The sequence below is a fragment of the Camelus bactrianus genome, chromosome 4 (assembly GCF_048773025.1).
Source record: "Camelus bactrianus isolate YW-2024 breed Bactrian camel chromosome 4, ASM4877302v1, whole genome shotgun sequence".
NCBI classification, from domain to species: domain Eukaryota; kingdom Metazoa; phylum Chordata; class Mammalia; order Artiodactyla; family Camelidae; genus Camelus; species Camelus bactrianus.
The window spans coordinates 45,717,886-45,743,868 of NC_133542.1; the positions used below are offsets into that span (position 1 = coordinate 45,717,886).

General features: G+C 49.1%; 4 protein-coding genes across 9 annotated transcripts; 2 read left to right on the plus strand and 2 right to left on the minus strand.

The window, feature by feature from the left end:
* Positions 1 to 33: 33 nt before the first annotated feature.
* On the minus strand, positions 34 to 1,699 carry SIT1 (signaling threshold regulating transmembrane adaptor 1). The gene is made up of 5 exons (XM_010953140.3): positions 1,501 to 1,699; positions 1,250 to 1,385; positions 1,105 to 1,163; positions 933 to 994; positions 34 to 841 (listed from the first exon to the last, which is right to left on the minus strand). Exons 1-5 carry the CDS (start codon positions 1,577 to 1,579, stop codon positions 608 to 610), a joined length of 570 nt encoding a protein of 189 aa, XP_010951442.2. The 5' UTR covers positions 1,580 to 1,699; the 3' UTR covers positions 34 to 607.
* A 3,588-nt stretch (positions 1,700 to 5,287) lies between these two features.
* CCDC107 (coiled-coil domain containing 107) lies at positions 5,288 to 7,837 on the plus strand. Of its 2 annotated transcripts, none has more exons than XM_010952838.2 (6): positions 5,288 to 5,451; positions 5,541 to 5,695; positions 7,056 to 7,116; positions 7,207 to 7,297; positions 7,389 to 7,501; positions 7,585 to 7,837. In XM_010952838.2, the coding sequence occupies exons 1-6, from the start codon at positions 5,346 to 5,348 to the stop codon at positions 7,830 to 7,832; spliced, it is 774 nt and encodes a 257-aa protein (XP_010951140.1). In that variant the 5' UTR covers positions 5,288 to 5,345; the 3' UTR covers positions 7,833 to 7,837. The 2 variants fall into 2 exon arrangements, with proteins under 2 accessions (XP_010951140.1, XP_010951139.1); XM_010952837.3 differs by having other exon boundaries at positions 5,289 to 5,451; positions 7,053 to 7,116.
* A 272-nt stretch (positions 7,838 to 8,109) lies between these two features.
* Positions 8,110 to 21,126, minus strand: ARHGEF39 (Rho guanine nucleotide exchange factor 39). Of its 3 annotated transcripts, XM_074361811.1 has the most exons (10): positions 20,945 to 21,126; positions 11,446 to 11,904; positions 11,181 to 11,275; positions 10,800 to 10,920; positions 10,430 to 10,545; positions 9,773 to 9,843; positions 9,399 to 9,527; positions 9,006 to 9,235; positions 8,665 to 8,753; positions 8,110 to 8,495 (listed from the first exon to the last, which is right to left on the minus strand). In XM_074361811.1, exons 1-10 carry the CDS (start codon positions 20,993 to 20,995, stop codon positions 8,480 to 8,482), a joined length of 1,377 nt encoding a protein of 458 aa, XP_074217912.1. In that variant the 5' UTR covers positions 20,996 to 21,126; the 3' UTR covers positions 8,110 to 8,479. The 3 variants fall into 3 exon arrangements, 2 of the variants coding, with proteins under 2 accessions (XP_074217912.1, XP_010951138.2); XR_006724202.2 differs by lacking the exon at positions 20,945 to 21,126 and having other exon boundaries at positions 8,665 to 8,817; positions 11,446 to 12,106; XM_010952836.3 differs by lacking the exon at positions 20,945 to 21,126 and having other exon boundaries at positions 11,446 to 12,106.
* CA9 (carbonic anhydrase 9) lies at positions 14,173 to 25,141 on the plus strand. Of its 3 annotated transcripts, XM_010952845.3 has the most exons (11): positions 14,173 to 19,849; positions 20,697 to 20,726; positions 20,984 to 21,154; positions 21,306 to 21,448; positions 21,530 to 21,622; positions 22,689 to 22,755; positions 23,585 to 23,742; positions 23,951 to 24,095; positions 24,227 to 24,253; positions 24,690 to 24,771; positions 24,904 to 25,141. In XM_010952845.3, exons 1-11 carry the CDS (start codon positions 19,510 to 19,512, stop codon positions 24,968 to 24,970), a joined length of 1,323 nt encoding a protein of 440 aa, XP_010951147.1. In that variant the 5' UTR covers positions 14,173 to 19,509; the 3' UTR covers positions 24,971 to 25,141. The 3 variants fall into 3 exon arrangements, with proteins under 3 accessions (XP_010951147.1, XP_010951148.1, XP_074217913.1); XM_010952846.3 differs by lacking the exon at positions 20,984 to 21,154; XM_074361812.1 differs by lacking the exons at positions 23,585 to 23,742; positions 23,951 to 24,095.
* Positions 25,142 to 25,983: the final 842 nt, after the last annotated feature.

A 25,983-nucleotide genomic window follows, 5' to 3' on the forward strand; every position in this document is an offset into this window, starting at 1 on the left:
TGCAGGTGTGCAGCTCTCTATGTAAAATCAAAACACTTTTTCAGAAGTTTTATTTAAAAATTTAGGGACATGACAGAGGCAGCAGGATGGAGACCAGTATTCTGCCAGGGTCCTCAGATCAGAAGCCAGGCTTGGGTTCCTCAGGTCACTGAGTTCCCAGACCCCTCCAGCCTGTGGGCTCCTGAGGAGGATACCCATCTGTGTCTTCTTACCCCCTCCCCTCCCCCACTTCCTGTGTCTGATGAGACACTGAGGTTTAAGGGTTAGACTATGAGGGAGTCAGAGTGGGGAGGATCTGGTTAACTCTGGAAGAAGGAGCGAGAACCTGGGAGGAATAGATATAGGAAAAAAAGAGAGAGAGAGGTGGGGAGGGGGCCACTGCATTTGCCTCCTCCATCCTCAAGAAACTGAGGGCCTGCCGTACCTCTGAGATGTCTCCCTCACAGCTCAGATGGGAAGTTCGAGGAACATCACCCCTGAGACTGAGCAATGGCTGCCTGTTTTTAGAGGATGGTTAGGAAAGGTCACGCCCCGGAGAGCATAGCAGTAACTTCTACAACAGAGGAGACGGGGCAAATGCATGCCCCACTGTGCCAGGCTCTCCATCTCAGCTGGGTGCGGGCTGGCTGTTGGCGTAGGCCTGGTCTGGAAAGGAAGCCCGGGCTCTGCGGGTCTGGGCACACACTGAGGCGTAGAGCTCCGGCTCGGGGCCCGACGCCTGGGGCTTTGGCTCAGAATCCAGCACCACCTCCGAGTACTTGATGGGGCTTCCAGGGCTGGGGATCCGACCCTGAGGAGGCCGCAGCTGCAGGCTAGTGTAGCACATCACCTCCTCTGCAGCCTGGAGATGCAAGACTGTTAGAAGTTCACTGGACCCTAGAAAAATCCCCCACTTCCTTCCCTCCCCTCTTCTTCAGCTACAACTGACTTACCCTGGCGGGGCCTCCAGGTGTTGGATCCTGTTGGTCTGGCCCTGGTTCTTGAGACAGCCGTCCTGGGACAGGGAACAGGAATCTGGTCACTTCTCATTCCTCCCCCTGCACCCCCTCATCCCACACACCCAGGACCTGACCACTGTTCCCCTCCCGTCTGCCAGCTTCCTACCTGTCTGCAGATAATGTAGGTTCCCATACAGAGGGACATCTTCCACAGACTCTCCAGAGCTGCAACACAGAGTTTAGGGGATTAGTGGGGACTTCTTGGTAAGAGGGAACTCTTGATCAACCCATCTCTGTTACCCCCCACTCACCGTCCGTTTCCCAGATGGTTCTTGCTCCGGCCACTAGTCCACTGGGACAAGTGCACAGCCAATGAGATGAGAAGCAGCAGTGTCACAGCTCCTAAGAGGGCCCACAGTACCGAGCCCTCGGTCAAAGAGGGGATTCCTGTGGATGTGAGAGGTTGTGGGGGTTTTACTGCCCAGCCTACCCCTCCAGGTCCCAGCAGGTGGGACATGGGGCCACATGACCCCTCCTCCTGCCCCTGCCCCGCCCAGCTCACCAGGTGCTAGCCGATCCGTATCCGTGCAATTGTCACTTCTGCTCTGGACTGCTAATGTGGAAGCCAGAACTGCAAGCATCCTGCCCTGAGCGGAGGGGCTAGCCTGGTTTATGGCCTGACAGCTGCTGCAGTCCCCCTTACTCCCACCCCTCCCTGGACTTGGCCCCCACAGCTCAGCATCTCCAATACTGGTGGTGGCAAAGTCACCGGTTTCCGGGGAGGAAGGGGGAGGGGAAGGATGAGTGAAAGAACAAAGACACCGCCCTGTGCCTGCACCTGCACCACCCCACAGCTCCCAGGCTTCCGCCCCCACCCTAGTCCCCAGGCCTTGCACCCTCTTCAGGCATAGAAGATAGATGCAGGCTTCAGTTTACTGAATCACTGGGCAGGTGAGCTCATGAAGACCTTGACGGGGGCAGAAGTGGCTTGAGGCAGTACCAATAAGACAAGGAAGCCAGGCCTTATGACAGAGATTCCTTTCTGCCCCAGCGTGTCTGCTTTTTTCTCCAACTCGGAATCCCATGACAGAGAATGTATTTCTCAATGAACATGCTCTGAAGTGCAGTGGGATGGGGAGGCCCCCCTGATACCTACAATCTCACCACACCCAAAGTCTGACCCAAGGGACGTGTATTAAGATGATCTTTGTCATTGTTACTATTACTGGTATAATTGTTTGGGGGATACAGGAAGCTTGATTTCCTCCTCCTGACCCACTTCGTCCAACTGTCCCTAAGAACCCTTAATCTCAAAAGTTAGTTGAATTAAAGAAAACTGCCCCAGTCCTATCCTGGGCAATAGCCCTGTCTTTGCACTTGTTCACTTCATGGAGCGGTGGGGTACCTGCCCTGCCCCGAGACAGCCCAATGATGTGGGAAGTTATTGATGTGGGAAGAGGGATTTTCAGTTCCTAATATAAACCTTAGATCAGAGGTCAGAAATATGTTTTGTCTGGCCCATACAATGTTTTTAAAAATTTTTTAATTATTTAAGTAATGTGCTAGGGATGGGGATGGCGGAGGTCCTACCCCTCCCCGCAGGCAATAAGACGGTATTGTCTATAGAGAATTGAAAAACAAAATTGACTGAAATTCAGTATCTTTTTATCACCATGTTCCAGCAATTCTAAAAAATACCAATGATAAAATATTCCTTTCTGGAAAATATTTTGTAGATCTATGTTCCAAATTGCTGCGGTTACTGATGAGTTTTTTTTTTTTTTAATGGTATCTCTTTGGGTTTGTTTTTTTTAAACTTTTTTTTATTGGGTTATGGTCATTTTACAATGTTGTGTCAAATTCCAGTGTAGAGCACAATTTTTCAGTAATACATGAACATATATATTCATTGTCACAATTTTTTTTCCCTGTGAACTGATGAGTTTTTAATACCATATAAGCTTCAAATTAGCATGTTTGTATTACTTATCTTTTAAACATAATCTACATGGAACCAAGTTATACAACTGGCTTCTGACACAAGCAGGTTCATCTACATGTGTTTACATCTAGAATTAGTTCTTAACAATTTGGAATTGTTCTTTGGTTTGGGCACAATTTCAGTCTCTAACCCCTATGCTATTACATATTCTTGCAGTTAACAAGTAGGTTTAAAATAAACAATGATAGCACAGTGATTGAAAAGCCAAATAAATTGAGCTTGAGTTACTTCAATTCTGTCATTCTAGGTAACCACTTACTTTTTATTTATACTGAAAATTTCTGGAATTTATTGTGAAAAGGAATTTTTATGAATCTTTGCCAAACATCCTTATGTTTAAGACTTTTCCTATTTGTATGTCTGTTGCTTCATGTGAAGGAAATTTTTTTGAAATGAAGATAAAAATAAGGTAGTCTTTAATCAACTATGTATGGAAATTGACAAATCTAGCTATATTCTCTATTGGATATAAATATGCAAAGATTACTTTTGACAAATTTGCAGAAGTTAACTCTAAAAAAAGAAATTAGTGTTATTTATCAGACAGGTTAAAATGTAGGTATCAGGTTTTTGCCCCTTTCTCAAAAAATACAATAATGTAACTAAGAAATACTAACCCATGACCCTTTCTTGTTTTATATCTTTAATTTTTAACAACTCTTTAATTTTTTTTTTTATTGAAGCAGAGTTGATTTACAGTGTTCTGTTAGTTTTTGGTGTATGGCTTAGTGGTTCAGTCATACATATATTTTAACTACTTTTTTATATTGTCATGATTATATCTACAGAGTTCAATTAAAAAGAGTAATTCACTGTCTGAATTTCTGGCCCTTATTATTATTACTTTTCTGTACCCTATTATTTGTTTCATTTCCTGATTATTACTGAAAATAATTTTGTCATGTGGAAGAGGACTTTTTAAAAATGATCCACTCAGGTGTCAAATATGCAAAATATGTCACTGATTCCTTCTCAGCACTAAAAAAATGAGAGATTTGCAACTTTAAAAAAATCTCAATTTGTTGATCTTTTGGGGAAAAAATGAGAAGACCTGAAATAGTGAACCCTAATTCCCAAAAGGCAAAAGCCAGCTGGGAGCCATTTATCATATTATACATGGACCGAACCACTTATTTACATTGATTTTGTCAACTGGCTTAGAGTCGGGGTTTGGACTACTCCGCTCTGCAGCCCAGGCTGCCTCTGGGTAGTCGGCTAGAGGGACATTTCTGGATGCGGGTCTCTCTCTGCCCCTGCCTCCTTATTAAACACATGTTCCTTATTCATGAAATACACAATACGGATTGCGTGCTTATGTGCCAAGCTCTGGAGATACAAATGTGAGTGGGAAATGGTTTCTTTCCTCCAAGAGTTTTTGGTCTGATTAGGAAGACGACCCTATGTACCGCAGACAATTAAAAGACAGTGTTGAATGGAGGAAAACTACCCAAGTCGGCCTGTAGAAGTCGTGGAAGGCAAGGAGGGGGAAGGGCTGGGGTGGGTGGGGATGTGAGGCAGATGATCGGGAGACAAAAGGGTTGAAATCTCCACCCGGCTTCTCACCTGATTACTAACTTAACCTTCCTGAACCTTAGTTTCCTTATTCTTTAAAATAATTATGTAATATATATCATATACCTGTTGGGTCGTTTTGAACAGATTAATTTCATTCACCGAGGATTCACGGCAAAGAAAGAGATATGGCCCCTGATCTCATGGAATTTACAATCTAGCGAGTAGTTCAGGGGTGTAACTTGCAACTAAAGGTAAAAATAGCCGCGCTGAGAATGAGCCCCGTGTGGTTGGTACGCGCGTAAGGCGCACTGCCTGCGTAACTTTAAGATCTGACGGATGACAACCACCTACAGCACGCCGCTCGGCTCCCCGCAAGGGCGGGTTCGCTTCTTGGCGGTTTTAACCGTGAAAGTAGGGGGAGGTCTACGTGCATGCGCACGCGGCACTCTCTGCCAGAGGTCCGGGGACTTTCCCCTAGGCGAAAGTAAGGAACTAGTCCCTCGTGTGTTGCCTAGGAAACAGGCCTTCAGCACGAGCTCTACCAGTAAGTCTCGCGTTCTAACCTTTTATAGCACGAAGAGGAAATTAAATTTTTCGTTAGGGTGAGGATTTTGGTGGCATGGGAAATAAAAACAACTATCCGGTATATCTTCCTGGTAGGCTTCTGGAGACATTCGGGCTGAACAATACCTAAATAGAGCTAAGAAGTGAACAACTCTTAAATGAACTAAAGAGGGCCCAGAGGCCTATGCAAAACTAGCCCCACCCACACGCTGGGTGGGCGTGGCCTCTCTGGAGGCCGGAGGGGGTGGGCGGGGACGCGCGCGTGCGCGCATGGGTGCGTCCGGCCAAAGGCGGTGCTACCCGGGTTGTGCCGGTTTCGGCCTGCAATGGCGAGGGTGGTGTTGCTCGTGGGTGTGCTGGGGCTGCTACTTGTGTCTGCGCTGCCCGAGGTCCTCGGAGACCGCCCCAGCCCTGAGCACTGGACACACCCAGGTACCAGCGAGGGCTGCTGGAGGGAGGCAGGGACTGCCCCTGGGTCCCAGGCGCCAGCTTTACTGATCTCCCTCTGCCCTCCTTCTCAGGGGACGCCGCCCAGGTCAGCCTTGGGGCCACGGAACCCCGGCGGCGGTTGCCGCCGCCCAGGGACCAGCGCGAGAGGGCTCGGGCCGGGGCTCTGCCCTTGGGGGCGCTGTACACCGCGGCCGTCGTGGCTTTTGTGCTGTTCAAGTGTTTGCAGGTGCGGGACGACCAGGGGTGGGGATGCCCCGGGCCTGAATCTCCCATGGGGGCGCTGTGGTACCAAGAACGAGACATTTTCCCGTTAGTCTGAAATGAAGACGGTTCCCTCGTTTTCCAACATTACGGGGTTATTCTGAACATTCAGCAAGGTAATGGACGTGAAAGGCACTTGGTAAATTGTAGGTAAATAATGACCATCACTTTTAATACTCCCAACAATCCAGTGAAGAGATTTAGTACTTGCTCAAGGTCACCCAAAGCTAGTAACTGGTAGAATTGGGATTTGAACCCAGCAAATGTTCAGACTACAATTAAGTGCAATTCCTGGTGAGATTGCAGCCTTGGCACGAGCAGCTGATAACTGTAGCCTAAGTGTTTTTAGAGTTCGAGGTACCAAGCAGCCTCATGTTCTCCTTGGGATAGAGGCCCTGAAATGTGAACTGACAGTACATTTTAGTGGATTGAAACTGTTGAAATGGAAAGTAGTACTTCCCAGGGCTCTCTTCAGCCCTGGCCCTATCACTTACTTACATTGGGAAACAAGGCTGAACCAATTTGGAGATGATGTGAAACAAGGAGGGATAGGTAATCATGATCCCTAATAGACTTGACAGGCTACGATGAGAGACTGAATTTAATGATGAAATTTAACAAGGGTAGATTCTATTCTTTTGAATTCTTGGGCTCAAATATATAGTCTGAAAGGAACACAATTTAGTAGCAGTTATTAGTTGAACTGATAGAAGTTCGGTTGTGTGGTGTGACAACCTACTTCCCAAACCAATGCTAGGAACAAGATACTGTGCCTTATTTTCTAATCGAAACACTCCTCGAGAATTTTTTTCTCTTGAGGGCACTGTTTTAAGAGCACAGTACATGCTCAGTAAAGCAACCAGAGAAAAGGTTGAATGAGCACTGACTGAAGAAGATTGGCACTATTAAACCAGACAAGACATAAGGAAAGGGGCAGGAGGTACGACCATTGCCTTCAAATTCATGAGGGGCTGTCAGGGCTATCATGGTGAAAACATGATTTTGGAAGGCTCTAATCAGCACCGTGAAAAGATACACGAAGGACTGTTTTTGACTTTGTATATAAAGTAACAACCAGAGCTTTATAAAACTGGAGAGAGCTGCTCCTTCCCAGAGATGTTTCCCTAGACTGTCCACATGTGGGGGTTACGGGCATGTTGCTTCCTGTCTTGGGTGAGGAGCTGGACTGGATGTGATTATTATTCTCTGAGGGAAAAACCCACTTAAGTGCTCTCTACCTGAAATTCTCCTCATACTGCCTTTGGAGACTGAGGCTATAGAGAACCTGGTTGCTGCAGTATTGCCCTTTCCTTGTTCCACAGCAGGGGAAAGATGAGGCTGCTGTTCTCCAAGAGGAGGCAAGCAGGAAGGAATTACTGCAGTCAGGTGGGTTTTGCAGAAGTGTGTGCTTGGTGGGGGGTGAGGGGACTGCAGAAGGTAAATAACCATTGCTCTCCTTTTCTCCCTTACCCCTAGAGCAACAGCTGGCCCAGCTGACACAACAGCTGGCCCAGACAGAGCAACACCTGAATAGTCTGATGGCCCAGCTGGACCCCCTTTTTGAGCGGTAAGGAGGAGTGATCCTGTGGCCAGGGGAACTTGTGGTGGGTGGGAGTGGTGGGGGCATCAATTGGGCAGCTGTGTGGACATATCTGCAGTGTGACGACCTTGGCGGGAGCCCAGCAGGAGCTTCTGCAAGTAAAGCTACAGACCATCCACCAGCTGCTACAAGAGAGCAAGCCAAACAAGGGTGTGGAGGTTCCAGAACCAGGTAAAAGGTTGGGAGGTGAGAGTCTGGTGGAGTTAAAGACAAAGCCTCTGACACTGGAACGTGCCTGATCTTCCCCCTCACAGAGGCCAGCACACCCTTTCCTGAGGATTTATGTATAGAGGAGGATGAGGAAGAGGATGGTGACAGTCAGGCCTGGGAGGAGCCCCTAAACTGGAGCGCAGGGACAAGGAACCTAGCTACTCCCAAGGAAGTGGTGCAGGGGCTAAGGAGAAGATGCAGAAAGGCTGCAGCCAAGGGCCCCAGGCACAGCCCCTACCTGGAAGGAGGGACAGCAGCTGACGGTTTAGTAAAACAAAGTCTGTTCTTGTGACTGGATGCTTCTGTGTGCTTTTTCCATTCCAGCTGGACGGGGACACACACACACACACACACCCACTCCTACCCCCACATCCATACTAGGTGCCTAAGAACAACTGGGCCTTCTTGAAAATCTTCCCTTATTAGGACAAAAAGAGGCCGCCTTCCAGTGCAGGAACCGAGAAGATAGAGGGAGCTCCAGTCCTTTTCTTTGTATTCCTGAGGCCACCATCGTGCCAGCCTTCAGGGCACAAAAATCCCTTTCCTCTTATGGCATAGCTGAGAAAGACTTCTCCAAAAGGAAAAGACTTTACTAAAATCCAGTGGGAAAATAAATTATAGAAACCACATACAACATAAAAATAGCCACAGTTGCACAGCTGCAACCGTGATAAATGGCTGTCCACAGACACAGCATCGAGGGTCTCAGTCCCAAATCCCCTCCTCTGAGTTGGAGGGACTGGTTCAGCAGAGGTTCAGTTGGGTCAGACTTGGTGTCCTGATTCTTAAGAGCTGGTCAAGTGACCTGGCTGTCTTGGTCCCAGGCAGACACAAAATGACCATGAAGAGTCTGTGTTAGTACTGGAGAAGATTTCTTTGTATTCCAGACGCTGACCTAATCCCTGAGGCATCCTGGACTCTGGAATTTGTCAGATTCCTCTAGTTCTTCTGGTTGCTGTGGAGAGATGATAGTTTAGGCAGTGGCATGAGCACTCTGTTCTGACAAAATCACCCGCAGGGTTGCATGGGAGCGAGGGGGACCCAGACAGATGTAAGACATGAGATAGGCTGGGAACTGCTTGTGGGCCTCATTACAGCACTCTTCCCAAGGGTAGACAGCTTACCTGATGGCCAGAGTCAGACTGTGGTACCAGCCCAACAGCTCCTCCTGGTCTGTGGACATAAGCAGTAGCTTCTCATGTGGAAAGGACAGCTAGGGAGAGACCGCTTCTTAGCGCATTGGCTCAGAAAGATCCAGGCATAAGCTGAAGGCCTTGCTGTTTCCATGGAAGTTAATTTAGGGCTAAGGTGAGAACTTAAAACCCCCCAGGGCCAGTATCCTCTCAATGTAGGTGGCTCAGTTCCTATGAGTGGGGCCCAGACCAAGGAGATGAACAGTGCACAGACACTTGAGGTATATTTTGGGCTTCTCCTACCTTACCTAGGGCTTTCGCCTGTTACTTACACTGAGCAGTCCACCACAAGGGCCTCCTGAGTGGCCAAAGACCCTGTGGAGTTGACACTCAGCCATAGGGTAGAGAGCCTGGCAGGCAAAGGTGCCACTCTGCAGCAGGTGCAATGGGGGTCGAGGCTTGGCCATGAGGAGTGCATCAGAGAAGAGGAAGAACATTCGAGGCCGAGGCTCCCCCCGGGGAGGCACCACCAACAGCCAGCCCTGGCGTAGGAACCAGCGACCTGGGGGACGGGAGAGCTGTTATTTTGGTGCAGCTCCAGGACTGTGATCCATGGAAGAGAATGAAAGGGAAGCTGAGGAAATAGAGGGTGTGTGCTGGCGATATAGTGGAAAAGAGGTGAGAAAAGGGCAGTTTGAAGATTGAGGGGGTAGCATGCAGACTACCTGAGGTAAGCCCCTTTGCCTGCCGTCCACTGAGCAGACCCTGGACACGCTGGAGGTGCTGGTCATTCTTCTGTTTCTGACCAATGGTGTGGACTCTCTGAGCAGTCTCACTTATCAGCCGGGCAGCCCCTGGAATAACATCCCGTGCCCCACTCCCAGCACAACTTTGACTTTGAGTGAATGGTGGTGGTGAAAGACAGGCTATTCCGAAGAGAGCTAGGGTCAGAGTCTAACTTCTTCAAGAGTAGGTGGGGCAATAGGGACATTGTATATATGTCATTGGAAGATAGGGGCATATCAGACATTGTTGGAGGTCAGAACCGGAAAGGGATACAGCAGAGGCAGTCCCCAAGGACTGCTGCAGAGGAACATACTTGTGAGCTGTTCGTGGTCAGGGCTGTTAGGACCTGTGTTTTCAGCCAAAGCAACAGCAAGATTCTCATACCTGGAATTAGACAGTTGGGGAGTCTACGAGTGGAAGGAGAGCTGGCAGAATTCCTTCTGCCTGACACACAGATCACCCCCTACACATATTTCAGTTGCAAGGAAAGATCTGCTTGTGGCTATTCCCTTCCCCCACCCCCCTTTCATCTGGGACTCAGCACCTGAGTTCACATCACATGGCCCTCCTCCATCCCAGATTGAAGAGTCAAGGGCAGACTGATCATAGTTCATGGAGGCTAGAGCCCAAGATGAAAGTTAATCAACCCAAGGAGGGTGTTGTTGGCAACCTGACTATAAGTTCTTAACTCATCCCCAGAGACAGAAATTCTAAGCTAGGCAAGCCTAGTGTCTCCTGTTGCTAGCTGTATTACAGGCCCCTCACTTCAATGTAAGTTCTACAGTTCCAGCTAAGGGCCTGAGGCTGCAGAGCCCAGATACTCCAGAGGGGTCACACTTAGTCTTGCAAAAAAATTTTAGGAGCAACTTGTCTCAGGAGAGACACTGTGGGACAGATCTCATGGAATCCCACAAACCTGAGAGCAGCAGTCAAACAGAGAAGTTGGCTAAGTCAGGGTGAGTTCACTCACTGTTGGAGCCTCTGCAGAGGCAGAGGGAGGAGGTCTTGGAGTTGAAGGCCCCCAAACTCAGGGCGGCCTTCCTGAAGTTGCACAAACTTCCGGAACCGTTTGTTCTTTAGTTGCTCCTGGAGTGATAAGGAAAGGGTTGGTAGCAGGGAGAGAAGCCACTCCTTGTATTGTATCCTGGGTACATATCCCCAGCCATCAGGAAGCTGTGCTCCTGAGAGAACCCCGTCTCCCTACAGGGATCTTAGCACAGAGCTGGGCACCCACAGGACTCCATAAGTGCACGAAGAGTATTAATGAAGTTTGGGTCTCCAGATGAATAGGGAATGTGTGGAGTTAAGAGGGGAAGGACCTGAGGTTATCTTCATGTTACCTGCAGGGTGGTCCGGGACCTCTCAGCGTTGGCAGCGTATTGGGTATAGAGCTTCAGGTGGGGGCAGAAGCCCTCCAGACCCTGTCCCCAGCGCCCTCCTTCGAGGTAGGGAAGCAGCTCTCTGCGTGAGTTAAGACAATAAAAGAACAGCCCCCAAACTATTCAAGCACCATCTCCTTTAATTCTCATAACCCTGCTATGGAGGTAGTGCTATTATCCCTTTTACAGTTGGAGAGCTGGGGCTGATTAAGGCACTCGGCCAAGACTACAGGTGAGGAAACTGGCAGACTCTCACTGTGAACCTAGGTCTCTCTGAGCTCCGTGCACTGCCAGAGGCCAGGGCTCTCCCTCCTTCTCCCACCCTATGCCGCGTCTACTCACTGACTAGCGCCGTAAATGAGTTCCCAGGGCCCAAACAGGGCCTGGCGCTCTGGTGGTCGCACGGTGCCCTTGGCTCTCAGAATCCCCACGAAGTACTGCGGGAGGAGAGAATACCGGTTTGTAGTCCACAGACAGAGGAGGCTAATGCCAAAGCGCTACCGGAAACCAGAACTCTGCCTGAGCTCCCTACGTGCAGGCGCACAGGCCAGGGCCCATCACACCCTGGGGTCCCCGCCCCATACGGGAGGGCGTGCGGGGTCCGCACCGTGGCCACCAGCCCCAGCTGTTCGTGGTAGCGCCTCTCAGTCTCCAGCAGCTCCCAGGCGGTGCAGGCGCGTTTCCGCTCCCAACGAGCACGCTGCTCTTGCACCGGGCACCGGGCACCGGGACCTAGGCTCTCCATACCGGCTTGAGGGTCAACACTTCCGGTCTCAGCCCGCTGGAGATTCAAACGCCAACGGCTCCGGGGGCGGGGCCGCGGCCTGGGAGGAGAGCGCGCCCCCTGGCGTCTGGAGGCTGCGCTCAGGACGGGTATATTTGAGGTCTTTTCCGTAGGGCCTCGGCCCACCGTCAGGGCTCTGTAGGTGGACGGCGCCTGCCCAGGCAGGGCGGGGTGGGGCTGGTGGGTGGCCTTCCTCTGAGTGGCACAAAGTTGGGGCAGCAGCCTGGACTTTGAGTCAGGAGACTTGGGGGTGCAGACACTGACAGGGCTGCAGTGTCCCATCTGTAGAATTGAGAAAGGGGCAGTAGTTTCGGTACATATTCTGTCCTGAGCCCATGCCATACGCTAGGGTCCAGTCATCCCCAATGCTTTCACTATTAGAAACCCTCATGGGTCACCAGGTTTTAAGTATTTGGGCCCCGGACAAAAGTTTACAGGTTTTAAATGACTAACTTGTTTCCTTCTTTCATACTGATCCCAAACCTGAGAGCCAGTTAGCTTCCTGTCAGCAAGTGTCAACAACTAACGTAGTGGTTCGGAATTGCTGTAATTCTGGCCAAAGGCAAAAGCTTGGAGTTAATTAGTCTGTATTATCGTAGGTCTTTTGGAAAACTGGCAGTAGCCCTGGAGGGCAAATTAGCAGTGCTATTTTGTCAGTATGTGAAGTGCCTACTCTTATGGCCTAGCAGTTCCACTTGTAGGAATGCATCCTAAAAAACTACTATGTGGACAAAAATATATCTACTAGAATTAGGGTGGCAAAAATGTTTGTAACAACAGAAAACTGGAATTCACCTAAATGTCCAGAGGTAGAGAACTGGCTAGGAAAATTATGGTACAGCCATTTGAAGGAATAATATGAAAGCCGTAAAGATGATGTTAAAAAGCTATCAAAATGGGAAAATGCATAGTATATTGCTGAAAGGAAAAAAGCAGGCTACAAAGCTGTTTGTATAATATAATCTTATTTAGATATAACATACATATGACTGGAAGTATAAACAACCAAAAGGTAATTGTGGTTTTTATCTCTGGGTGATGACATCAAAGATAATTCATTCAGCAAATACTTACTAAGTACCTTATCTGTGCCAGGCACTGGATCATTGAGGTTAAAGGGGTGAATGGGATAAACAGGGTAATTTAAAAAATTCCCTTATACTTCTCTGCCTTTCCGAAGTTTTCTGCTTGAGCATGCATGAATTACTTTGTAATTAGAAAAAAATGCTATTAATACCCAAAATGTTAGAAACTTTAGACCCTGTTCCTCCACTGTGGACTCCTAGGAATCTGGGCCCCTAGCCAAGAACCAGGGTATTGTCGGGGTTTTGAAGTCCCCTCTAGCTCTCTGACATTCTAAGAATCTGGAGGAAGGAGAAATGCTGAGCTTAGATCACGGAAAAACAACTTGAAGGGCTTGCTGGAGAAAAGAGAGAGTTTGGGTCAGACTGTACCTTGGACAGATCACAAGGAAACTGGAGATACTGTATAGGTAGAGGACTGGTTACACTGTCTCAAGTGAATGTGGGGCAGTCCACACTAAGAGCTCATGGGTAGAAGGAGACAGATAATCTCATGATAATTGGTATCACCATGAGCCCAGGTGATGGGAACAGAGCACAACTCCTGGGGCGCAGTTGGTGATGGGTGTGTTTGGGTGTCCTGCCAGTGTCTGACTGTGCTCTGTGGGGATGGAAGAGGGGAGGGGAATAAAGCCTGCTGTGAGCAAAGGGCAAAGCCTGCTGTGAGAGGGCAAAGCTGAGCAAGACATACTGAGGACACTTAGAGACAACTGATTCCCAGGGAACCAAGTCTCCCACAGAGCATGTCAGGCACACCGTACTCTGCCTGGAACTGATTCTACCCTCAACTCTCTCCCAAAGCCAAAGGAAGGAGGGGCCAGGGAAGAGGATCGATCAGAGGGTAGTCAACCACCTCTCTATCCTTTAATTACCTTCAACCTCTGTTTTCAACTTACTGGATGCTGGAGAAGTCCTAGGGAGGCTGTGAACAATAATCACAGTCAAAATTAAATGCCTCTGATGCGCCAGGTCCTGTGCTAGGCATGGACATGAAATGGTGAACGAGAGAAATATGACCCCTGTCCTTATGAATGCTTATGGTCCTGTATGACAGACATGGTAAGGAGTCACCATGAAGTGAGACACACGTTATAAAGAAAATACAGGCTTCTGTGCATGCAGGAGTGAATGATCTGCCCCTAGTCTAGGAGTTAGGGAGGTTTCTCAGAGGAAGTGACATGTGAATTGATACCTGAAGGATGAGCAAAACAAAACCTGGCAAGACAGGGCTGGCAGCAGGGGAGAGGTGGGAAAGAGAGACGATAGCATGGATAAGACTTGGAGATAAAACACACACACATGGACATTCAATGCATTCAAGAAACTGGAAGAAGTTTAGTAATACTAGAGCACAGACTGTGATGAGAAAGGAAACTCGAGAGGTAGACAGAGGCAAAACCATGGAGGGAATTTATATCAGTAAGACTATGTCACAATTCAAAGTGGCGGAACAAGATAATTTATTGGTTCATGTGACTGAGAAGTCCAGATGCAAGTGGGCCCTAGGGATCGCTTAAGCAAGTCACTAAAAACTGCTTTCTGCCCTTCCATGGTTTCACCTTCACCTTAAGGTAAAACCTTCATCTTGCGGTTACAAGACGGCTGCCCACAGTTCCAGTGGCTGTGTGCTTCCTTATCCATGTCTGGACACAGTGAAAGTGAATTCCCTCAGCTATCAAATACTGAGACACAGAGCTTCCCTCTGACTGGACCCCCATAGGCTGAAAACCCATCAAGGAGAACAGGGCAATGCTAGCCTTCTGAAGGCCATGTCAAGTACTATGGACTTTATCCTAAGGGCAAGGGGAAGCCATTGAAGGGTCTTAAATAGGGAGTGAAATGATATGTGCATTTTAGAGAGATCACCCTGACTAGCTGGACTCAGCAAACACATTAGGGGGCAGGTGCAGTTATCCAAGTGAGAGGTGATGGAAGTGTGAGTTAGGATGAAAAATGTGGATGAAAAGTTTTAAAGGTAGAATCTATAGGGCTTGATGACTTAATGTCAGAGGTGGGAAAAGATAAAAGAAAAGATGGCATCAGGTTTCTGGCTTAGACCACTTGGTGGAGGGTGGAAGAGGTTTTTGGGACAGATGAATTCGGCTTGAGGCCTGTTGAATTTGAGATACTTGTAGGACATCCAAGTGGAGATATCCATTAAGCAGGTGGTTATAGATCTGACATGGTGGAGAGGTCCAACCTGGGGATATGCGGCTTTCATCAACTTACAGAAGCCAGAGAATGGATGAAACTGCCTGCAAAGGGTATGAAGAGGGATCCGGGCAGAAGGCATGAGGGTCTCCAACACAAGCTCACTCCTTCTCCTCCTGTGTATCCACTTTACTTCCAAAATATCTGATAGTGTAGTGGGCTAAGTGGTGGCCCGCATAAAGCTATGTCCATGTCCAAACCCCTGGAACCTTTGAATGTGACCTCATTTGTAAAAAGGGTCTTTACAGATGTAGTTAAATTAAGAATCTTGAGATAAGCTCATCCTGGATTATCTGGTGGGCCCTAAATCCAATGACAAGTGTTCCTATAAGAGACATCCTGTAGAGAGACACAAGGACAGGAGGAAAAGGCCATGTGAAGTCGGGAGCAGAGACTGAAGTTATGCAGCCACAAGCCCAGGAATGCCTGGAGCCACCAGAAGCTGGAAGAGGCCTTAGAGCCTTCAGAAGGAGCTCTGCCAACACCTTCATCTCAGACTTCTAGCCTCCAGAACTGTGAGAGAATAAATTTCTGTAGTTTTAACCGACTCCTCCCTCCCAGTTTGTGGGTAATTTGCTACAGCAGTCCTAGGAAAGTAATACAGATGGTAAGGTGGGCAGAACTACAGGTGGGCCCCTAGGGCCCCAGAAGGGCTGGGACCTATCTTTGCTTCCAATCCACGTGTGGGTGGTAGGGGCTTGTTCTTCTGCTTCACCAGTAAATAGGTCACTCCTCTGTAGCACTGGGATAAACAGAGACATAGCCCTCGATGTCTGAAGACATAGAGCCTAATGACCAAAGACTTGACCTTTAACAACCAAAGAGAGGTCATGTACCAGGCCTGGGGGTGGGGTGGTGGGGCGGAGTCCTAGTCAATTAGTACTGAGTACACTCTGTCCCAACCTGGGGAGGCTCAGGAAACAAGATTCTGGGAGTTCAAACCTGTTTTAGGGTTTGGCGGACTCCCAGTTGCAAAGGCATGATCCAGGGTCAGAGTCCGTGTTCCCCACCCAGACCAGAGACATGGTCACACACAGAGACAGAGAGCTCAAGAAAGAGACAGCACCATGGAGAATGGCATTTTGAAAATCAGGGAGCGGTAACAGAGAGAGCTGTACCTAGAAGTCAATCTGGACTCTGAAATACTGAGGGAAAGCAGCAGAGGTGGAGGGGAGATTTGTACAGGTAGAAGTGTCACAAAGAAGTGTACACGGAGAGTCTGACAGATCTAAGGAAAAAAGATGGAAACATCCAGAACATTTGGAAAGCAGGAATATGAAATAAAGTTACAATTGGTGTTGGGGAAAGATCTAGACATACAGACTCCAGACTTCAGTGTGCATGGTGTTTCTGTCCTCTGTGCTTCCCATGACCTCTTCCATCGCCACTAGCTTAGTCGTTAGTTACCACATTCAGTTTTGTCCAGGCTCATCCAATTTAGATATTACCATGTACCTTCCATGTCTCAGGATCCAACCAAGGTTCTGACAACACAGCTGACCATCCAGAGTGCACACTGGATCAGGCTGCCATGGATGGCTCATAATTTGGCTCCAGAAATGGCAACCTAGATTATTAGGCTGACTAGCTCCTACGATGACAGCTTGGAGACCAGCTGGTGTCCCTCCATACAAGTTTTGGCATACACATCATTCAAAAGTCCACAAATGACAAATGCTGGAGAGGCTGTGGAGAAAAGGGAACCCTCCTAGACTGCTGGTGGGAATGCAGTTTGGTGCAGCCACTGTGGAAAACAGGATGGAGATTCCTCAAAAGACTAGGAATAGACTTACCATATGACCCAATAATCCTGCTCCTGGGCATGTATCCAGAAGGAACCATACTTCAAAAAGACACCTGTACCCCAATGTTCATAGCAGCATTATTTACAATAGCCAAGACATGGAAACAGCCTAAATGTCCATCAACAGATGACTGGATAAAGAAGATGTGGTATATTTCTACAATGGAATACTATTCAGCCACAAAAACGGACAACATAACGCCATTTGCAGCAACATGGATGCTCCTGGAGAATGTCATTCTAACTAAAGTAAGCCAGAAAGAGAAAGAAAAATACCATGTAAGATCACTCATAGGTGGAATCTGAAAAAAAAAAAAAAAAAAAAAAAGAACATGAATATAAAACAGAAACAAACTCATAGACATAGAATACAAACTTGTGGTTGCCAAGGGGGCAGGCGGTGGGAAGGGACAGAATGGGATTTCAAAATTTGTAGATACTGACAGGCATATGTAGAATAGATAAACAAGATTATACTGTATAGCACAGAGAAATATATACAAGATCTTGTGGTAGCTCACAGCAAAAAAAAAAAGTGACAGTAAATATATGTATGTTCATGTGTAACTGAAAAATTGTGCTCTACACTGGAATTTGACACAACATTGTAAATGACTATAACTCGATAAAAAAAAGTTTAAAAAAATAAGTTTTGGCATACAGTATGGCAGTCACTCTGACAAGGCAGACAACCGGGGTGCTGTAGAAATGTGCTGTCCTGCTTATGGAATAACTGTGGTTTGACACACACAGGCCATTGACAGTAAGCTCCCTGAGAGCAGGGGAAGCATCTTAGTCAACATGGTTTTTCTAAAGCCAGTAAAGTGATCTGCAGAGAGAAAGATGATCAATAATAAAAGACTGACTCAATCAATCAAATACTGGACTCTGTCCTTATGGAGCTCAAGGCTATTAGAGCAGATAAAATGTCATAAATCACCTTAATATGACTTGGGTAGTAGGCAGGGTTATTAGGAAGGGCAGGCAAAGAACTGTGGTGGCTCAGAGGCATCAGAAATCTCTTCTTGTGGTGTAGAGTTGGTCAAGCAAGACTTCCTGGAGGAGGTGGCCTTTGAACTAAATCTTGAATAATAGAAGGGATTTAGATAGAGGAGACAGTAAAACTCTTTAACATGGTAGTGGCACAAGTACTGATCCATCAGAGTGGAAGCTGGATGGGGCATTCAAGTGGGGTCCTGGAGCCCCTGCTGTGCCAAGCATTACCTCTTTAAATAAGAGGTCTTGAGGTTAGGAGGGTCCCCAGGGAGAAGTAGGGTAGCAGGAGCACTATGGAGTTAGGGGCTAGTTACCAACCAGATTATGGCTATTTCAATATATTTAATTAACCTATACAACCATACTGGTGCACGTACCTACTGAGTATTAGCCCCAGACATGAACTCCTGAAATGGCCTTACTCTCTTCTGGTTTGTCAAAGCCACAGGGGCCTTACATGTGAGGCCAGAACAGCAGAGACTACTTTGCAGTTTGATGATGCATCCCTAGGGCCTAGAACAGTGTGCCTGGAGGATTGGAGGAGGCCCGCTAAATGTTTGTTAAGTCAATAGGCAGACTGGAAACCTCAAGCCCATTCTTGGGGTCCTCTCACTCTTCATCTCATTGGACCCACTCTCCCCCTCGAATCCATGCTCCATTCCAGCCCTCACTATAACCTAATATGAGAAGTGGATTCTGTCATTCTCCTGCTCAAAATATTTGGTGCCTCTCCTTTGCCCAGAATACTGTTTTCCCCATTTTTTTTTTTTAACCAGTTGAACTGGTACTTCCTGAAGCCCTTATCAGATTTTGCCTACTTCTGTATTACTTTCTGAGGCAGAATTCATCTCTCTCCCCCAAATATGATGATAGTTTTTGCCCTCACTCACCAGGCAGTGAGTGCCTCAGAACAAGGACTGTGTCTTATTCATTTCCATTTCTCTAGGCCATTAGCCCAACATCTGACATATGGTAGATGCTAAATAAAGAGGAGTGAGAATTAGATGAACAAAGTGATCAAAGGTTTGGAGAAAAAAATGAACAGTTTCATTTGGCTACAAAATGAGGGAGAGTAGTAGGACATGAGATGGAAGTTTACTGGGTAAGATTTTGAAGGGACTTGGATGTCAACTAGAGGGAGAAGATGGGTTCATGGAAGACCCTTTGATAGGCAGTCGGAAGCTAATGCAGGTTTCTGAGCAGAGGTGTGATATGATGAATAATCCATTTAGTTTAAACCCGTCAGAGTCTCTTTCACAAATACATGCAGTTTTCCATTCACACTCAAATTTGCCTCCCACCTACCCATCCACCCAGCCACCTCTAGACTCCCCCCAGCAGCTTGCCCTACCTCTTTACCTGCTCCCTGTCTGGGCCAGGGAAGTATATATGGGCTGCTTCCCCTCAGCTAAAGGACGTGGGGGCCTCTGCTGCCCAGGGCTGGGAAGCAGGCCAGGGTTAGCTGAGGTTGGCTGGCGAGCGGCCCGGCGGTGCCAGGGAGAACCTGCATAGTGCCAGGTGGTGCCTTGGGTTCCAGGCTGAGCCCATAACCCCGATAACCTTCTGCCTGCGCACATACCTGCCCCTCACTCCACCCCATCCCTGCTTTGCTATCAGGGAGGGGGCACAGGGCCAGACAGACCCACAGGACTTTGGCTCCATCTCTACAAAAGGGCCTTCTGTGAGTCAGCCTGCTCCCCTCCAGGCTTGCTCCTCCCCAACCCAGCTCCTGTTTCCAATGCACGTACAGCCCGTACACTCATACCGTGTCCAGGACACCCCACAGTCAGCCACATGGCTCCCCTGTGCCCCAGCCCCTGGCTCCCCATGCTGATCCCGGCCCCTGCCCCAGGCCCAGCTGTACAGCTGCTGCTGTTACTGCTTCTCCTGCTTCCTGCCCATCCTTGGAGCACGCAGGGGGCTCCCACCACGGGAGGAGATTCGTCTGGGGAAGATGATCCACTGGGTGAGGAGGACCTGCCCAGTGAAGAGGACCCACCTGGAGAGGAGGACCCATCTGGAATGAAGACTGAACCAGGAGAAGAGGATTCTCTGAAGTCAGAGGATCTACCTACTGCTGAGGCTCCCAGGGATACTCAGGGAGCCCAGAATAATGCCCACAGAGACAAAAAAGGTAAGTGGTCATCAGGTCTGCAAATCTAGGCTCCAGGAGGTTGGTGCTTCCCCTCACTAAACCAGCCCAGGCAGGGAATATTCAGGGAAGGAGAGGAGCCAGAACTCTGAGAGGAGTCTTTCCCAGCCCCAGGGGCTCCCATGCCACTAAACCCTTCCCCGCTTTCAGAGCTAAGTGGGGAGACAAGAAAGGGGCACAGATGGAGAGAGCTAAGTAGGAAGAGATGGGAAAGAAGAAAGGGGGAGGTTGGAGAGGAGAAAGAGATGAGGCATGGGGAGAGAAAACAAAGATGGAGAGAAGTAAGAGTATGAGAGGAGAGAAGAGGAAAGCTGGGGGGTACCAGAGGAGGAGCAGGAAGGGCTTGTAGAGATCGCCTCATCTTCAGTCTACAGATGAGGAAACTGAGACCTCGGAAGAAGGAAACAGCAGGTAGGGGAACCTGGTATCTTGACTCCCAAGCCAGAAACTTTGGGAAAAGAGTTGGAGACCAGAAGGGGAACAGGGATGAGTGGGGAGGAGGAACCAGTAAGGGAGAAAGATGGTCTGCTGATCTGGGCCTGGAGACTGAGGCTTCCACCCACTTTACAGAGTCTAAGACAGTAGTTGCAAACTGGTATCTTCCGGGCCAGTAAGATCTTTGTGTGCCCCACCGAGCTGCGGTGTTGTATTTGGCTGGGAGCTATTGTGCTTTACACCTGGCCTGCTTCAGGCATTTCTGTGACTGCTAGGCTTCTGTAAGACATCCGAGTTTGTGAACCCCTGCTAATGCGGGGATCCACCTTCCTTCTGGCCGCTGGGGAAGGACTGGGCTCAAAGATTAGCCTCTTCATCCTTCTCATTTATGCAGGGGATGACCACAGTCATTGGCGCTATGGAGGTGAGACACCCACCGCCTGCACAGACCCAATCTGGGCACCCAGCTCTGCTGATCCCCGCCCCCCACCCCAACTCCGGCATCCCCGACTGCCAGTCGCCGACACCACCCGCTGCCTGTCTCTGTCCACATCCCCCATTTCTATTTCCCGCCCGGATGCCTCCTGACTCCACCCCCCTCCCGGGCACTTTTCCTACTCCGCTTCCCTAAAAGTTCCTGACCTTGTCATCAGACTTCCTGTATATACTCTCCCACTCCAGGCCCCCCGCCATGGCCGCAGGTGTCCCCAGCCTGCGCAGGCCGCTTCCAATCCCCAGTAGACATCCGCCCGGAGCTCACCGCCTTTTGCCCCGCCCTGCGACCCCTAGAACTCCTTGGCTTTGAGCTCCGGCCACTCCCAGAACTGCGCCTGCTCAACAATGGCCACACGGGTGAGGCGGTCTCGGGGCGGAGCCCCAGGGAAGGGGCGGAGGCCACTTGGGGATGAGACTGGGCGTGGGGAAGAGGAACGGTGGTCTGGAGTTAGGTAGGCTCTCCTCGGCCAGAGGGGCGGGCCCGACTCACAGGCCTCTCTTCACGCAGTGCAGCTGAGTCTGCCTCCCGGGCTGGAGATGGCCCTGGGCCCCGGGCAGGAGTATCGGGCCCTGCAGTTGCATCTGCACTGGGGGGCTGCGGGTCGCCCGGGCTCGGAGCACACGGTTGGCGGTCACCGTTTCCCTGCCGAGGTGAGCACGCGGCTGTTCGCGGAGGGTCGAAGCAGGGTGCGGGGCAGGGGATCTTGCCGACTTCTACCGTGTCCTCTCCAGATCCACGTGGTTCACCTCAGCACTGCATTTGCCAATGTTGACGAGGCCTTGGGGCGCCCGGGGGGCTTGGCCGTGTTGGCTGCCTTTCTGCAGGTACCAGCCCTGGACACCTCCTTACCCCTGCTTCCCCACACCGCTGAGCTCAGAGTATCTTGCCTCAGAGACCCCATCCCCTCACCTGGCTATCATCTTCACTCATTAGTTCCTTCATTCAACGCCCACTGTGAGCCAGGCACTGAGGTGCAAAAAAGATTCAGAAACTGTGGGTCCTTGTCTCTAAGGAGCCCACAGCCAATGAAGGAGGCTGACAGGACAGACATATACACAGGACACAGATAAAAGAGTGGTCAGGGAAGGCCTCACAGAGGTGAAACTTGAAGCCTTCACTAGTGGGGAAGTAAAGGAGATATTTCATGTAGGGCGAACAGTTTGTGCAAAGACTCAGAGTGTGGCCCATTCAGGGAATGGCAGATGCACTAGAATGGACATCAGGAAGAGTCATTTCTCTAATACTCCTATAACCCATAATTTCCCCTTTGTGAAATGCAGTAGAACCTAGAGAAATGCATTTAGTGACCTCTTTGGACCCGTATTGGTCAAGGCTGCCTACACAATGGTTAGAGGCGGCTAATAAGATGGCAGGATCGTGAAACACCTGGGGATGATGAGACACCTGTTAGGCTCACTTCCCTCCCTGACTCCCTAATGCCGGCCTCACAGCACAAAGTTCAGAGAAGCAGCTTAGAAATAGCATGTGCTGGCTCCCAAAGTCAAATGAATTTTTAAGGTGAATGCAGAGGTAGCATAAATACAAAGGTTATTGTGGTTTTCTGTGGTGGGACCATGGAATGTGTCCGGAGGTAGTGATGAGTGAGACTGGAAAAGTGAGGAGAGTCCATCATTGAGAGCCTTGTATCCTAGTAAAGTGGCCCACCATCCTCCTCCTCCTCCAATTTGCCATTGAAAACTAGTCCACCTGGTTAGGTCAGTTTGCAGAGGAAGAGTAATTCAACCTTGAGTAATAATAGCATAAGATTTTGTGTTCCCCATAGTTCTCAGAGCTGAGGAATGTGGGACTAGGGGAACCCACCTCACCTTCAGGCCTCCAGCCATGACCCTAGATATGTATATTCACCTGTCTTGCACTGTCATCTCTTAGGAAGGTCCAGAAGAGAACAGCGCCTACGAACAGTTGCTGTCACATTTGGGAGAAATTGCTGAGGAAGGTCAGTTTGTTGATCTGGCCACTACCCCTGACACCCTTGTTCATAAAGAATCATTCTTGGGCAGCCTCAGATCTGAGGGTGGAGAAGTTCTCCCTCTCACAGGGAGGGGGTTGATGTGTGAACTGGCCAACTGTGACCTTGATAATAACTATGAAGCTGCACACAGGCAAACAGGCAAAGGCAAACTGCTGCCCACAGGCTTTATGTCTAAAAAACCAAACAGAAACCAAAGTAAGACAAAAATAGAATAAGACCAAACAAATTGTGTTTGGAACTTCAGGGGTTAAGTCTGGAGAGGTAAATTTTTTCTGAGAACTGTATTTCTCCTTCAGAAGCATCAAATACTTATACTTGTAAACACTATTGTTCTTTTCTTTCTCAGACACTCTAGGTCATTTTAAACCTCACTTAGCCTACTGGATCTTAGGTTTTGCTAAACTAGAGGAATTGTGCTTTTTGTGTTTTTGGGTCTGTCTTTTAGGCGTGTAAATATTTATTTACAAGTTATTCAACCCATTTTCTCTTTTGATTCACTCTGGGCTTAAATCTGCATTCCAACGTGTTATCACAGTGTGCAAAGTAGGAGTGAAGGCTCCGAGGGAGGGCCCAGGGAGCAGTTCTCTCACTCTGTGAGCCCCAAAGCCCTTTACTTTCTTATGAGTTACGTCTTGTGCAGAGTTATGGGAAGGGATACGTTTAGTGAAGAAGTGGTCTCAGGAAGTTGAGTCAGCTTGGCTTCTGGGAGATGAAAATGTATCCCTGTATCCAAAGCTCTGGTGTACTGTGGGGGACAGTCTAGGTCAGGCTCCAGCACAGGTCCTCTCCACAGACTCAGAGACCTGGGTCCCAGGACTGGACGTATCTGCACTGCTGCCCTCTGACCTCAGCCGCTACTTCCGATATGAGGGGTCTCTCACCACACCCCCCTGTGCCCAGGGAGTCATCTGGACTGTGTTCAACCAGACAGTAAAGCTGAGTGCTAAGCAGGTGGGGTTGGGGCGTGGTGGTGACATAGGGGGTGAAGGGGATAGGGGGGGTAGGATGAGGTGAGAAAGAGGAGGCATGAAGAGACGATGGGCCGTGTGGGGGATGAGGGGGCAGGGATGGTGGAGCCCTGAGGTGCTGGCTCTGAGTAAGCCTGTGACTCTTGCTTCTGTGCCATGAGCCCACCCCCACTGTCTGCTGACCTCCATAGCTCCACACCCTCTCTGACTCCCTGTGGGGACCTGACGACTCTCGGCTCCAGCTGAACTTCCGAGCGACACAGCCTTTGAATGGGCGAATAATTGAGGCTTCCTTCCCTGTCGGAGTGGACAGCAGCCCTAAGACCTTTGAGCCAGGTGCAGCTTTGTCTGCTGTCCCATACTGCTGTGTCTCCCCAGCCACAGGTCCCTCATCTTCCCATGTGTCCTCATTTGTCTGTCACTGGTGGTCATAGCCCCCAGCTCTAATGTCTCCTTTTTCTCTTCAGTCCACCTGAATTCCTGTCTCGCTGCTGGTGAGTCTGTGTCCCTCCTCTGGCTCCTGAGGCTGGGGACACCCCTTGGCACCGTTCAGCCCCAGGGGCTAGTCAGGACCACCACTGCTACCTCTCCATTTCTGTAGAACAGACCTCCAACCCCAGTAGGATAGTGTGAGATCAAGGTGGGGGGTTCCCCTGTGGTCCCCAGGGCAAGAGTTGATCAGAATGAAATCTCCTAACATCCTCCTTCCCAAACAACTTTTTACTTCACTTTTAGGGAGGGAAAAATGTGCTTATCTTACTTACCCTTTCTTGTGTATCCACCCCCATCCCTTTGCTGGCCTCTGCTGGATTCTGAGACACTGGGGGCAGCTGGAGAACTTGGGGCAGGGTAGGGGATAGGCGGAAGCAGGCTCTGAAGGAACCCTACAGATTCCACTCCCTGAGGCAGCCTCTTTCCTCCTCCCTCCAGGTGACATCCTGGCCCTGGTTTTTGGCCTCCTCTTTGCTGTTACCGGCATTGCCTTCCTTGTGCAAATGAGAAGGCAGCAAAGGTATTACACAGACCCTCTCGCTCAGGCACAGCCCCCACCTCCCCACATGGAGTCCAGAACAGCTTCATGCAAATTATATGCAAATGAGCTCATCCCTGGTGAGATTTCTCATTAAGTCTCCCTGTTGTGTAGACACCCAAGTGGGACCAAAGGGAATGTTAGCTACCACCCAGCAGAAGTCACTGAGACTGTTGCCTAGAGGCATGCAACTTGGAGAATGTGCAGAGAAGCCAGCCAGAGGAATCTGAGGGGGAGCTGGAGACTTTGTCCTGCCTATTACACTACTTCCTTTTTAAATCTCCAAAGATATTTTTAAAATAAACATTTCTAATAAAATATGTGGGAGGCACTCTTGTTCCCCAAATCAAAAGGATGGTGTATTCATTTCCTATTGCTGCTGTAACAAATGACCATAAGCTTAATGGTAATGGAAATTTATGAACTGAGAGTTCTGGAGGTCAGAAGTCCAGAATGAATCTTATGGGCCAAAGTCAAGGTGTTGGCAGAGCTCCTTCCTTCTGGACACTCTTGAGGGGAGAGTATTTTCTTGCCTTTTTCAGCTTCTAGAAGTCAAGCGTTCCCTGGCTTGTGGCCCCTTCCTTGCATCACCCCAATCTCTTGCTTCCATTGTCTACAACTGCCTTTGACCTTGCCTCCCTCTTATAAGGACCCTTGTACTTATGTTGGGCCAACCCAGTTAACCTAGAATAACGTCCCCATCTCAAAATCCTTAGCTTAATCACAAGGTCCTTTTTCTCATGTAAAGTAACGTTTCACAGGATTAGGGTATATCTTTGGTGGAGGGGATACGATTCTGCCTAATGAAGACATTATCAGTAAGTGGACAGAAATTGTTGATAGTGTTGGAATGGCTGTGTGTGTGTGTGTGTGTGTGTATGTATGTATCTAGGTTTGGGGCAGGATCAGCCTCTAGGCTTACAATCACATTGAGGCTTTTCGGCTTTCACCCTGCTCAAGTAAATCTGTGTAGCTTTGCGGTTTTGGTTTCAGATTGTGTTGTCTGGCCCAGCTGCCTGCTGGAATGGGGCAGTGCCGCTGACTGCAGCTCCTCTGTTCTGCAGAGAGTGAGGGCCTAAATGTTCCCCCAGCCCTGCCAGGTTTCTCTCCTTCACACAGCCTGCTCACAACCCCTCCTGAGCCCAGCGCCGCCAGCCCTTGGCTCCTGTAGAAAAGGAAGTCCTGTTGCAGGGC